The following is a 14737-nucleotide window of genomic DNA, read 5'->3' as shown; positions in this document are numbered from 1 at the left end:
CACCAATCAATTTAAATGCTGAATAAGAATAAATGCTATGAGGTTTAGGAGGCATCCCAGTTGACTTCTCTAACCAAAAATTAAAAAACATTATTAACCAAGCTCTGCACTGAGCATTATGAAGCACTGATTATGTTACTCTCCACTTAAAACAAGAACATTATCACAGGTTTGCACAGAAAATTCAAAGCCCGTGATTACTGCCCAGCTAGCCTCCATGTCTGCAATTCCAAAAGTTGTCATAATATCCCCTAAAATCCTCCACATTCAACTGTCAAAACTGTCTTTCAAAACTTGTGTTTTGCTTTAATTCACTTCAGAGCAGGCTATCTGCACACAAAGTCCCATCCCAAAAGCGAGAAAGGCTTTTTTAGCTTTGTAATTTCAATACACAAACATTCACATAAAGTTCTCACACAGGATCAGCACATCACTGACCCTCAGAGCTGAACATGTATTTCAATTAAAACATTAATTCTTTCAGATATTGAAGTCTGTAGCTCACAGAAGTCATAGACCAGGATAAAGTGGGAAAAGAAGGGGGAGAGGAAAGCAGATAATACATGCTGATATGCTACTGTAAAAAACATTAGCTCAAACTGAAACTAAGTTTTGTACTGCATGCACTCCTGAACCTTTTAATAAGATTTAAGCAGTCCATTATTTATGGTGCTAGCAAACACGTATGACTGAATGAGTAGAATAATTGGAAGCAGAAGTTAAGCAACCATTGTCAGGAAGATGTGGAAAAAATGGAGGGCCATCCCGCCATCACCCTCTCCTCAGCCACCCCTTTACACTGAAGAAGGGCAACAGAACACCAGGACAACATCATAGATAAGGGCTAGGAGTAACAGCATTTCTCTTTCAATGCCTCCTCAGCCTGGCACACTGCATTTCTTGTAGTTTTTCACTGCCACAACTCTCTTTTTCTTAATAAAAAAATAAAAAATAAAAAAACAAACAAAACTCCTCTGACAAACAAAGGACTTTATTTTGTTTCCCTTCTCCTGCACCAATAATATCGCCTCCCTCTTTTACCTGATCAGCCAGTACTCCAGTTGCCCTTCCCTCTTTCTCCTTCATAGCGCAGTAGCCTATAGCCCTTCCTAAACTACACCCCACATAACTTCCCACTGACAAGCTGCCATTCCCACTGCCTCCCCTGGGACTAACTTAAGGAAAAAAGGAGAGGAGAAACAGGAGTAGAATCATCCTTCACACCAGCATCTATGGTCTAAGCTGATGTTACCAAGCATCCTGCAATGGTCCCTTCTAGTGGTTTTGAATTAAGTCTGTTGCTTTGCCTCCTCCAATTTCCATTTCCACACTGACACACTTGGGAACCTGCTGGTCGCTGTTGCAAAGGTTCCAAGAACACAAAGACTCTTGCAGAACTCCCAGCCCGTTACCCATGCTAGGCAAAGGGGAGAATCCGCAGTTCAGTTGTCCAACCTGTTGCAGCACTTTTTTAAAGCACAACCAGGAAAAAAAAAACCCTGTTTCCTTCTTTTTTAAGAACAGACACTATATGCTTTTTTTTTTCCAGGAAAACTGGTTTACACACTAATACTGGTTTGTTTGCAATACCAATGAATGCACGTGCATATCTGTATGGGATCACAATACAGGAGAGTATAAAACCTACAAGTATCACTGCCATTGAGCAGTATCTTTTAAGTTAAAAGACAAAATAATTCAGCAATTGTTTGGATTTAATTCAAGTTTATTGTAACAACCTTTGTACCTGAAAATTAATGTCTTTGAAACATGATAAAATACTAAAATTAAAGAGGGTTTTTTGTTGGGTGCTTTTTAGTGTGTTTATAGTCACAAAAACTCAAGACTACAGTTTCTGCTGCCACTGTTCTGGCAGGTCTCCATTCATATCAGAGCGTTAACTTCCATATTCCCATTCCCCTCAAATATTCACCACAGCTATTTACCACTTTTCCATTTTCTATTCTATACTTGCTCTTTCACCCCATGCTGGAAGATTCCTTCCGACAGCTGGTGGCCCTCTTATTTCCCCCTTGTTTCTAGTCCTCCTTGCTCTATCTGCTGCTTACTCTTTCCTCATATGCTCCTTTTTCCATTTTTCTTTCTCCCAAATGGTCTAATGTTCCTCTACCCCTGCGACAAGCAGAATCTCAACAGAGAACAGCTGACTTTACACAAAGACTATTAACTTCATGTTACTGGTTTATATTTAAATCAGCTGGGAATATAAAAAGCTAACAGATATCAAAGGAAAGATTACAGATGCACTCAAGGATATGAGCTACCTGCCCAATCAGACCTCTGCTGAACTGATAATCGGTTCTACTTGCCGCATAAATAATGTCCATTTATTTTACTTAAATTGGTAAAGAGAATTTTCATACATAAACTTTCGAGAACTTCACACTGAGTTTTATATAGGCCTTTAAATGAACAGATTATCCAGCCTCATAAATTACATGACAAACATGTGCTAAAATCTTAGAAAAACTGAGAAGAGGGAAATCACACCACACTATGTTTACACATACAGTAGACTCATTGGAAGGTATTCTTTCAATACACTATTTCTGTTGTTCAAATTAAACAGAAAAAATAAACCCTTAAATTTCTGAAAAGTGGCATAAAACAAATGAAAGATGAACCACTAATGACAATACATGTTCACAGAAAACAATTCATGCCTCATCCCAATAAGCAACAGTGCCTCTACACGACTGACATCTTCAACTTTCCAGTATTCACAAATTCTCCAGTAACTACTGGATAGTACTGAAAGTATATCTGCTTGAGACAAATCTGGGTTAGATCCTGACCTTTAATCACCCCCAAACCTGTAATGAAAGACCCAGAGATAAAAATGTTACTGAATTAGATCCTTCCTTATTCAGAAGCCTCAGCTGAGATTTTGAGTTCAGACCAGTTCTCAATGGAGAAGTCTGCTCCTATCAGAGTAATTTAGACTGTGAAGGACCACAAGAGATCATTTAATCCAATGCACCACTCAAAGAAGTGCTATCCTAGACTTTCACCTTCTCCCACTAACAATGGACATATTACACAGGAAATAAGATGCAGATTACATTCCCACAACTACAATGAATGTATCTTAAGTTAGTCATGTTGTTAGCATCTACCAAGCAGATTGCAGAATTTTTTATTTCAGTGTGTGCAAGAGGTCAGCCTGTAAAAAAACAGTAAGGTAACAGGCCTTTTCAGAACACAGCATTGTTGCAAATATCACAATTTGATTTATTCAGCATTTATAATCAAGATACTGCTATTACAGTCACTATATGATGCAGTCTTGGTTGCTTAAAATATGATTTACTCAAGTTTTGCCTAAGTCTGCTTTATTTGATTTTTTTTTTAAATTTAATTCATTTAATTTCCTTCGTGATGTTGTCAGGCAGATTCAACTGGGAAGGACAGCTGAATCATGGATTCAAGGCCAGGTATTATTTAGTCCTAGAAAACAAGTCAGTAAAGACTGTAGTCTGGGGACTTGTTCCCTGTAAGCGGAATGGAGCTAAAAGGGAATGGGGTAATTCCTGGATATCCTAAAGCCACTGCAGTAGAAACGGAACGTCTGCTCATACAGCAAGTAGACAAGGAGCAGCAGAAAAAGTATTTGCACTTCTGACTGTCAGCATGCCTCAGCCCAGACTGGACGAGTCACCTCCTGGAGGGTGAGTGTGCCCCTTCAGCCCCTGGATTCTCTGCTGGGACTGCCATGAATGACATTATATGGTGGCATTTGTTTCCAAGAGGACATCTGTCTTCTACGAACTAGATATAGACCACTGATTTCATGCAGGTCAGCAAGCAACCATCAAAATATTAGTGACTGAAAGTCCTTACCAACTTCTACTTGCTTTGAACTGGTGACACAGAAGTGATGGGAAAGACTCCATCTTCCATTAGCAGTCCCAAAGCTACCCATTAGATGGTCCTCGACCCGTTACCCAGTCACCCCATCCCATTCCCTCCCTATGTGACTGAATGAGCATTTTTATTTACAGAAATGTTGCAATTCTTGGGAGTTTAAATTTAATTTCTCACAGTGTATATTACCAGTACAATTCACACTGACTTCAGCCAGTATTGCTTAGCCAAAATGCTTTGTAGCTTAGAAAAGACTTGCTACTTACAGGAAAAAACCCACCATCTCAAACACAAAGCAAACATAAAAGCTGCTTCCATTGGGGGTGGGGGAGGCTGTGTTCAGGAAGAGGAATACGGAGTGCACTATTCGGGGAGACTGTGATCTCTAAAGAGTTATGTAGAGGCTCTCTGTTCAAATATAAAACCAAGTAACTTCAAAACTACGTAAAAAAATATTCTGTGTCTTCTACTACTAACAACTATGGAGAAGACTTCACATGAGGCACTTCTGCATATGATCAAGGTGGTTTACTGTTGTTTTACATAGCAGCCAACATTTTAAAGGGAAAGTATACACAATCATTTTAGAAATAAATGCATGCAATTGCTTTTACTGTTCTGATGTTTTATTATTTTTGTCCATTTAAATACAAATATATTACTACTCCATCACCTGTTAAGCCTACTTGAACTTAGAGACAACTGCTCTGAACAAGGAGATAATGCACGTCAGTGCAGTCCAGATCATTACAGACAGGGCAGTTTGTAGAAACTGTTTCTACAGTTTCTACAAACTGCCCTATCAAGAATCATTCACACTAGGCAAGAGAAGAGATATTTTAATGTCCATGAGTTCTATTTTAAATAAACCCTGAGAAGAAAATACCATTTTTTTTAAAACCACACAGAAATCCTGTTGGTTTTCAAATGGAACCACTGGCTATCACAACTGAATATGTGTTCTGGAAATTCATCTACTTTTGAAACTTGTGGTAAATTAAAATTTGTCCTTTGTAATACTTCAAAAAACAAACAAAAAAAATGCACTGCCTCCTGTAGTTCATATATTACCTCTCTCATTGTTTTTAATAAAGAGATTTTTCACAGGTAGAAATACTACAGAGATTTCAGGTATGAACACTTAAAGGTATACATGCATACTAATAAAAGACTGTAAAAACCACGAAGAATGCAAATTAGTGTTTTTCAGATATAAGGTGTCATATCCTTTGCAGGTCTTTATGTGTCTGTGGAACTGTTATTAGGTACATATGCATCTGTGTACAACACCTAAGAACAATCAGGTTCCACTCCACATTGTAGCACAGAGCAAAAGACGATGTCCAACACAATTCCAATATTCTCATTAAATATAATTCTTCTAACATAATTTGCTGTTAATTCAACTGACTGAATCCAGAGCCTGCCTCCATTCAAAACAACAACAAAACCCATCAACAAATTCCATCTCACATCAGTCTAGCTACAGCGGTATACATTTTTCTCTCATAAATTTACTCAGCTGTTATACAGCAGGGGTTTACATCAGCACATTGTACTGAAATTGTCTAATGGCTCAAGTTGCACCAGCATAAATCCACTTTAAAGTTAGTGGTTCATTTACAATGGCAAATCCTACCACCTATCTAGCTACACTCTGGTAGAGGGATGCTTGTTCTCCCTTAGACAGATAAATCTCTGAGTCTGACACAGCATCTGTAGTATTCAGCAGACAGCATTAAAGCTAAACCAAGTTTTACAGAAACACTCTTGATTGTCTACTGTATGAGTTCTCTCCTGCTCCTCCTCCCAGCCATTCAGGGGAGGAATTAAATAAGCGTTCCAAGTCTTCCTCCCATCTGAAACCATGGGACAACCTGTCCAGCAACCAAAACAAGGAACAAAGACAGCAAATCTTTCAACAGTTGCTTTCCCACCTATTCTGGTTCTTCAAGTGTATTACCTCGTAATGAAAAAAAAAAACCTCTACCAAAGACTCACACAGTTAAGGGGTAAAACAAAGATTTTTGCCACATTACAGTTCCCTTCTCTAATCGCCTCCATGAAAACAATGGATAAGAAATCCAATTTTCCCCCCTTCTATCCTGAGTTGTCCTTCCTATTTTTCATAAGACACAGAGGAAATATAAACATTTCTCCCACACAAACCATGACTTCCCTCTCTAAAACTTAAAAGGAGTTAAAGTGGTCATGACTGATTCACCCCTGCTGTTTGGAAAGGCTGAAAAGACTGCTTCTCCTAGGCAGTCGGTTAGCAAAAGCTGAAACACATTCTGATCATTAGCCTACATCTGTATTTGCCTCACACCTAAACAATTACCTTGAAAGAAAGAAAAAAAATACGTATACAATCAAATACTGCATCGTGATGTTATCTAACCACAATCAATGTACTAAACTGCTATAAAATGGCAAGTACTTTAAATTTTTTACAGTGCAGTGGCTTTTTTTTCCCCTCTACAACATAATAAACAAATTAAATGCTACCATTCTGTGAAAACTCTTTATGAGTTTAAGGAAATTATTTAAATATTTATTCTCATAACATTCAAGCAAAAACAACCGAGAAAAAAATGAAGCCTCTTTAGATTTGATGTATCTTCTCAGCTTAATTAACACAAGTTTTTCCTGTTTTAATTTGCACTTAAGAAGCAGGAACTTTACTCAATTTGCTAATTACTACATTTTCAAGCTGTTTTCTTGAAATAGATGGCAGTCTATCACACTGGGAACCCAAATTTCTGTAGTTACCTCGAATTACGTAATTGTCCAAAGCCTCTTCCATTCTTTTCAGTGCTTCAGCTCTATTAGAGCCATAGGTAATAAGCTGAAAAAGAAAAAAAAAAAGGTATTTAAGTCACATACAAATGAGATAATATTTGTCTTTAGGATTTAAATTAGCATTTTAAATTAAAATGGTTTGTAGAACTTCTGCAGTCACAAAAGTATTTCCCACACATTTCTGTATCTGTGCTTGAGGCTGTCTGAAAACTAAGATCTCTTAACCCATTCAATGAAAGAATGGCCAATCACTTTTCCTTCATAAAATTTAAAGCATCTAAACAAGCTTTCTCTTCTTCTTTAGGTACGCAGAAAATTACAGGAGAGGGTAGGTATCTCCCGACTCCTAATGCCCAACCAACTTTTAAGATCTGTGTGAATTTTTTTCGACAACTGAACTCTGACTGTAATGTCATATTTTAATTTTACCGTATGTTACTGATGAATAAGAACTAATACTAAGAGACATTATCAACAGTTTCTTCCATTGCTTCTTTTTAGAAGATAGAATTATTGAAATTTTTGTTCTGGCTAGGTTACATTAAAAAGAGATAAACTGACAGCACCTAAGTCTGAAAGTAACGGCTACTGTTTAAATCAGAATCCTTTTAATAATCAGAAATGGCAGGACAACTAATTACCAATTAATTTTTGTTTAGAAGTGACACTGAATTTCCTCTATTCCACATCTTCCTTCACTTTTTTCATATTCCTTTGAGGCATGTTATGCCTAGCACCTTTAAAACACTGATTTGCCAATCCTTTAATGTACTTTCCCTCCTTTAGGAGATCATGTATAGAATTAGTGTTTCATACCTTTAGAATACTGGAGGTGGGGGCGGGGGGGGGGGGGGAGTAAGAATAAATCATTAACTCACTTTTGAGATCATAGGATCATAATAAATGCTAATATCACTTCCTTGTTGTATGCCACTGTCAACACGTACCTTTAAAAAATAAGAAGTAAAAATAATTATACATTGGAAAGAAAAAAAAACAACTTTCAACATGAGGATCAAATCTACCCCACAGGCTTAAAACTAACACCCATGAAGCTTATTGCGTATACTTTTTCCCCTTGAAGATTTGTTTTCAGAGAAGCTGGGAGGCGTGAAGGGGAGCTTGCTTTTTCCCCCACCAGGAAAAACACTTGCAAGTTATCCTCTCCTTTAAAAGAAGCACGACTGCAATCTTCATTTGATAGTCAAAATTCTTTTGTTCTCCTAGAATGCACAGCAAACACATGAGATTTGATCTAACAATTCAGGTTGTTACACACTCTAAACTTCAACTCCGAACATACTCTATTCATATTTAGTCCCTGTAATAAAATACAGTTGTAATTATTTTTCTGACTGATCCCTGCCATGAAGGATGCCCCTTATAATCACATCCTTTCTGAATCTATATGTAATCACATCCCCCATGTTCTCCTACAGCCCTTCCGAGGGTTCCAGTAGGAATACAAGTAGGGAGCATTCAGCATGAACTTTGGAGCTCTGCTTATCAGCTCCATAGGAATACTGATCCTGTGGTTTTCATGTCTGTAACATTTTCCTTCTCTGCCTCACCCTCTCAACTGTAAAACATTTCTTTTTTCTGTTGCTGCTGTTCCCCTGAGGCTTTAATGTTTACACAGCTTTTTCCATGGCTTTGCTTTGTAAGGACACAGCCCCAATTAAAGCTCTGATTCTGCAATATTCAAGGAAAAAAATAACACAAGTTCAAAAATTTCTTTTGAAGAGGCTGATTGCTGTTAACCAGCCAACAAGTTAGTTAGTATATTGCTGATTCTTGTTTTCATCTCTCAGTTTGATTTCATCACTGTAGCAATGAGGTTAGCCATATAAAACTTTTCAAATGAGCAATTTCTGGGGAATAAATATTTATTAAATTGCTGCTTTTGAACACTGGAATCTGAAATATTTTTTAAAAACTAATCAAAATAACTCAAGAGTGATAAACGCATTCTGGGGATCATAAGGATGGAGGGCTCTAATCAAAGCTCTTGAAGCAGCAGGGCTCTGATATACTGCATTGAAAAGGGGGTGAGAAAGAGGGTCCTGGAATCTCACTTAAATCTTCACCTGTGGGAAGGAACCTTTGTAATAAACAGCAGCTCATCTGTCTGCAGCAAGGCAGGAAAAGGTCAACGCAACGGCTGTTAGGCCTTTAATATTTTAATTTAGGCAATTATCAAGGGACCACATGTAGAACCTCTTGTCTACAGAATCCACATGAGGGCATGATGATGACTTTATTATCCAAATGACATAAAAAGATACCCTAGCAGCTGTACTCACTTTCTTCAGTAAGAAACACTGACTAGTTTTTATGACATTGTATTATTTTTATTTTTAAAAAAAGTACTTATTCACGTATTTGTATTTATGTATTTACACTTACATATTTATGCATCATCATTTCTTCTATATTTTTCTTTGTATAGCATATTTATTCATATATGAAGGCAGTAGCACCCTCTGTAGCATTTTTATCACATCTTATCCCAATGTGCTTTACCCATGCTTAACTAGGCCCCCCACTACCCATAGCAGGCACATGTAACATTAGCTACTGATGAAAAGGTAGCTCAGACATGTCATGATTACAGAAAAAACACACAGCGTATTTCCCAGCTCCACTTTCTTGTAACTGCTAAACCATCTTTTCTCCCAGGATGTCTATGCTTAAAGTCCCATTCAAATGAAGAAGAATTAATCTAGCTGCTCAGTCCCAGATAAATCCCTTGCCCATGATACTTTTTGTAATGCTCAAAAAAAATGCATATATGAAGACGTGAAGTATGACATACATACACGACATGCAGCTGAGTTGTACTGTGACTTTTGTCTCCGAAGTAGCACTTATAAAGGGATTACTTACAGGTGTTCAAGGGTACTACGCGTACATGCGCATGTAAGTATTTATACATGTACATCATATTTTGACAAAGAAAAAAAATATGCTAAGTGCATAATTCATACCCCAGTAATTAGGTTATAGTTGGACCTTAAAGTTAATGTAAGGCTTCTGAGGCTACAGCTACATGCTCTGCCTGCTCTATGTTTCTGTTCGTATACAACACATATACATACCACTATATAATTTACATTTTTTTCCTTAGTACAACATCCTAAAAAATGAAAAAGCTACAGTAAGAATTTGAAATTCTTCAATAACTGCATAATTTCCTTTTTAAAAACAAAATCTGAAGCCGCTGTAGAAGTTTAATTTTCATAAAATAAACTCAAGATGACTAAAAAACTGACAGCAGAGAAGAAATACATTTACCATCTTCAATTCTCCCTGTGGTGCTTATATTTTCAGAGCCTAGTAACGGTAGGTGATTTTATAAACTATATGGTGTGACAGAACTTAATAAATATTGGATGAAAAAGAAACCCTAATTCAACAGACACTCACTATAATGTGCTCAACTTGATAAACAATAGCAATACTTACTAGACCTCCAGCATTTACTTCTGCTTAACATATTTCCTTTCTTTTATTTGTTATTTAGAATACCAAAGACAAGCTAGGTTCAAGATCCCACCATACCCTACAGCTCGTTGGTATTACAGCCACACCACTTCCATTGCTGGCGGCTGTACTATCATTATGTGTTATTACACTAGGACAACAGTAAACTGAAAGATAAAAAATTGCTTAAGTGGGGGCAGGACGAAAGCACAATCTATTTCCCAGTCCTGCAATGAACTATCAACGCATCAAATTCCACTCACCAACACATACAGGTCCTAGTATTTCTCCGTTCTTTGCTATATCAGAGTCCAAGAGTCTTCTGTTTCTGGTATGATCAGCAGTCTGGTCTTTTAATGACTCTGACTGGCAAAGAACAATGCTGGAGCTCTTCAGATATGGCAGCACATTTACTATCTTGTGTAAGAGCATCGAACATGAACGCTCTATCACAATATGGGGTTTTGTGGGTACCTATCTTAAGCTCCATTATCAAAGTTGAAAAAAAATTGGTATTTACAAGTAGCATGTACCAAGGAAATTACAGGCTACATGACACAAAAATAGCCAGTATATTCCAATCTATGGGTCAGCGAAAACCCTCACATGGCCATGCATACCAGCTCCACCAGCTTGAATGGCTGGCACATGGGCATGGGTATACAATCGTAGCTAACCTGAAACACAGAAGAAATGGATCAAAAATGCATTTGGCATTTGCCCATAAGATTAACTCACTGTGGCACACTACAAGCCTCCACTAACTCTTTAAGCCAACTTGTTGACAATTCTAAAATCTAAAATGCAGAAAACAAGCACTGTGGCACAACGGGCCTGTAATGCTGAACTTTTTTAGTCATTATTAATTTTGTTCTTAGCTGCGTGACATTCTCAGGAGGGAAATTAGTTTCACAGTGGCAGAAAATATGTATTAAGACACCAAACCATGAGTGTCTACATAAAAATAGAACAGCTATTTTTAATACAACAATAGAAGTAAACAGAAAGAGAAAAGCCTAGACAGTCCGTATGAGCTCCTCAAGCCGTTGCTCTGAAGCCTCCAGCGTAATTAAAATTTCTTTCTTTGGTACCACGATGGACCATGTGAAGCAATCAGGCATCTCCCACCCTTCATTTTCAATTCACCTCTCCCCCTAAGCACAACTCCCAGCCCTCCCTGTCTACCTGACAAGTGACAGCCCAATCTGATTAAATGCTTGCAAGGGAGGGGACTCATGGGCCTCCATGACAGGCCAAAAGTGATCACCATGGAGATACATAATTACAGCTGTCAACGCGTCTACTGTCCTGCTGGCATCAATTTGATTGCTCCCAGCAATAATGATAGACAAAGCTTAGTGTGCACTCTCCTGCACCCAATCACTTTATCTATTCCGTGGTCCATTTAGCTGACATGCAACATTCACACAAGCAAATAACAGCAGTAAGCAGAACATTTAAGGCATTTTAATTGTTTTTTCTTTGTATGGATGGCTCACAAGCGCAAATGTTATTACATAAAACTCCTGCTGCAGCATTAATTGAAGAAAGATTTGGTGGGACAAAGACTGTAGGGGGTATAGTTTGTCCATTATCACTTGTACTTTCAACAGGTCTCACGTTTGGAAAATTGCAAATTGCAAAAACTTGCAAGGGCAAAATGTTTGACATCCTGTTAGCTATTACAACATGGTGAAAACTTCTAACAACCACTGGAGTATTCATTATAAATTCTTATTAAATATACTCTTTGTTGCATTTAAAAAAAAAAGTTTAGATACATCCAATGATACCTTTCTCCCTCATCTCTTTAAGATCACATAATGCCTTTTAGATCTTCACAGTTTTTTTCTGCTTTCAGGCTTTGAACACAGCATGAAGCCTTGAAGACCAGAAAGGGTCAGGTCCCTTTAGAAAATACACGGGCAAAAACAATTTAAGAAGCAAAATAAATCATATATCCAATAACATCTCCACATTTAAGATTCCTCCTGTAATCTTTCACGATTTTCCGTGCAAGCAATCAGACTGAATAATCATATTCACAGATAGTACAAGTCTCATCATTCCACTGACACAGTGTCATGTATATGTGCACTTATAACTTAGACTACCTTGATTTTACAGAAAGGCAGTGTCGTTGTTCTTTACACATCGCAGAAAACACTGATAAACAGCCGTTTCATATAGCTCAACTGTATCCTGAAACGTTGTAACAAATTTCCTCTTTAAAATCTACAAAGCTAAACCGAAAGCACCGGCAGGTTCTCACTGGTGTCCCCAGTTCTCCATGCTTAAAGCACTGACTTAAAATTTCACTGTCCTTTCTAATCACCATGGTATTTTTACTAAAGCTGTGTTTGAAAAACTTAAGCTGAAAGTTACTTAATGTAATAAAGTGTTTCAACATATAATGGTTTTCCTGTTATACCAAACCTGAACATTTTTAAACAGTTTGGAACTGTACATTTTTAAGCAGGTTTTCAGGTTGCATAAATAAGTAGTGCCATGTCCTGTGCCTCCCACCCCCAGCAAAAAGTTGGAAAAAAGGTCTAATTTACAAAGCTGCTGAGTACTTACAGACTCTGTCTATAAAAGAGACACTCAGCAGCTATGAAAACCAGAACGAAGTCACTTACACTTGGCACATGCAATGGTTCCTGATACTGAGACAGTTTACCAATGGATGGCAAGCCAAAAGATTTGTAGGGATCCTGAAAAAAATTTGAGAAAACATGAGAAAGCATTAAGCTTTTACAGACATGAAGAAGATACTATTTAAAATCTTGAAGTTTAACAGAAACCACTGCTGGAATGACTTTGTTTTTTTCCCCACAATTACTGGTGTTGAAGTACATTTCTTCATCCACATAACCCTGACAAATCCAAATAAAAAAACTGGAAGCACGTAAATTCTCTTGCATTGCAGTCAAAAAGCAATAAAGAAGTGCTCTGCACACAGCTACAGTATACCACCAAAACATATAAAGATGAGATTTTTATTTGCTACATTGTGCCTTGGAAGAAGGATGGGAAAGTATTCAGAAGAGTGGAGCTCAGAAGAAAGCATAAGGAAAAAAAAAATCAGAGATAAAAAGGTCAGCTAGAAATTAAATTATCTTAAGAAATCAAACTGACTTGTACCTTTGGAAATCTCCCCCATAATGCAATACCAACACAAACTTAATAGGACAGCAAATAATATATGGCCTACAGAATAATCAAATTCATGGCATAGTAGTTGGATCCATTACTTACTTACAAATGTGAGGGAATCCAAGTTGAACAACATCAAAATAAAACAAAAACAAACCAAAAGCCCAATCATCTGTTACCACAGGGTAAAGCATACTCATATTCAGAATAGCTTCCATGCCAATCACAGGGCAAATATTCTTTATCGAAATAGTTCATATAACTTGTGATCAGTAGAGCAAGAGCACAAGATTATGTGCTGTCACGAGAAAGAAAAAAACAGTATAAAGATGCCATGGGTCACAAAAGCCACAATAGTTAAGTGAGGAAAAAAACATCAAGGTTCTGAATTATTTTGGAAGAGCACAGTTACCTGAAACGTTCCCAAAACAAAATTAAGAAAGCTAGGTGTCGTTTTCTTCATTAATAAATCTTGGTTATTCACGTATCAAAAATGACAGCAATAAGACATTACCTTGAAATGTCTTAAACACGCTTGAAAATGGGTTTTATATTTTAGGAAGCTTTTTTAAGGTGAGCTAGGGAGTCATACCATAATTATAAAGTTCTTGTCCTGGAACGCACTTTTGAAATTTTGTCCTATAAACTGTAGTTTCAGAAGACCTATAACTTGCTTTCTCAACAACCTTTTAAAATATTTTAGTACAACAATTCTGTAAGCTATTGCCTTTCAATTGTCTTTAAGTCGAGTACACAAGTTAAGAAACCTGGAAACTCTAGTTAACTGTAGCAAGTTAACTCTAGCACTGCATCATTAAACGTGAACAGAACATACAGCAAATCTCCTCAAAAAAAAACCCTTAGTTATCTCTTTTACCATTTTTAATTTTGATTTTTGGAGAAAAGCTAAGTTGAAATACATGCTTTATTTTCAATTAAAAAATAAAAATTCTACAAGAGCTCTACATTAACCGTTTGTGTTATATACTCCAAATTTTGACTTTCATATGATATTCCTTGACTTCCCCTTGGCATCTATCCACACCTGGGTATTACTACTCCACAACTCAACCACCTGCCCTCCTCCCCGTTACCACTCATTTACCTCAGCATAAACTCGACATTCAACTGCCCAGCCGTTGATGGGAATATCAGCCTGTTTGTGCCTGAGAGGGTAACCCTTAGCAACACGGATCATTTCTTGGACTAAGTCCAGGCCAGTAATGCATTCTGTGACGGGATGTTCAACCTGCAAGGTCAAGAACTGTCAGTCAGTAGGTAACAAAAACAACCCAAAAAAAAAATCCCTCTCCATAAACAAACACAGATAAACAAGAACTTAGACCAGCCAAAGAGCACACAAAGAATACATTCCCATCTTGGTCTTTTTCCCAAAAAAAATTTGCTACTT

At 37.3% G+C, this 14737-nt stretch overlaps 1 protein-coding gene across 1 annotated transcript in view; it reads right to left on the bottom strand.

Moving 5' to 3' along the window:
• Nucleotides 1-14737, bottom strand: part of PCCA (propionyl-CoA carboxylase subunit alpha) — a 292425-nt gene that overhangs the window by 149486 nt on the left and 128202 nt on the right. The window contains exons 13-16 of the mRNA XM_037378105.1: nucleotides 14432-14575; nucleotides 12810-12884; nucleotides 7566-7634; nucleotides 6658-6733 (exon numbers count right to left, since the gene is read on the bottom strand). Coding sequence (XP_037234002.1) covers nucleotides 6658-6733; nucleotides 7566-7634; nucleotides 12810-12884; nucleotides 14432-14575 — 364 coding nt within the window. The remainder of the gene's footprint in view (nucleotides 1-6657; nucleotides 6734-7565; nucleotides 7635-12809; nucleotides 12885-14431; nucleotides 14576-14737) is intronic.

The sequence above is a fragment of the Falco rusticolus genome, chromosome 2 (assembly GCF_015220075.1).
Source record: "Falco rusticolus isolate bFalRus1 chromosome 2, bFalRus1.pri, whole genome shotgun sequence".
Classification (NCBI taxonomy): domain Eukaryota; kingdom Metazoa; phylum Chordata; class Aves; order Falconiformes; family Falconidae; genus Falco; species Falco rusticolus.
Note: the sequence above shows the minus strand (reverse complement) of the source record. Positions and strands in the feature narration are given on the sequence as shown.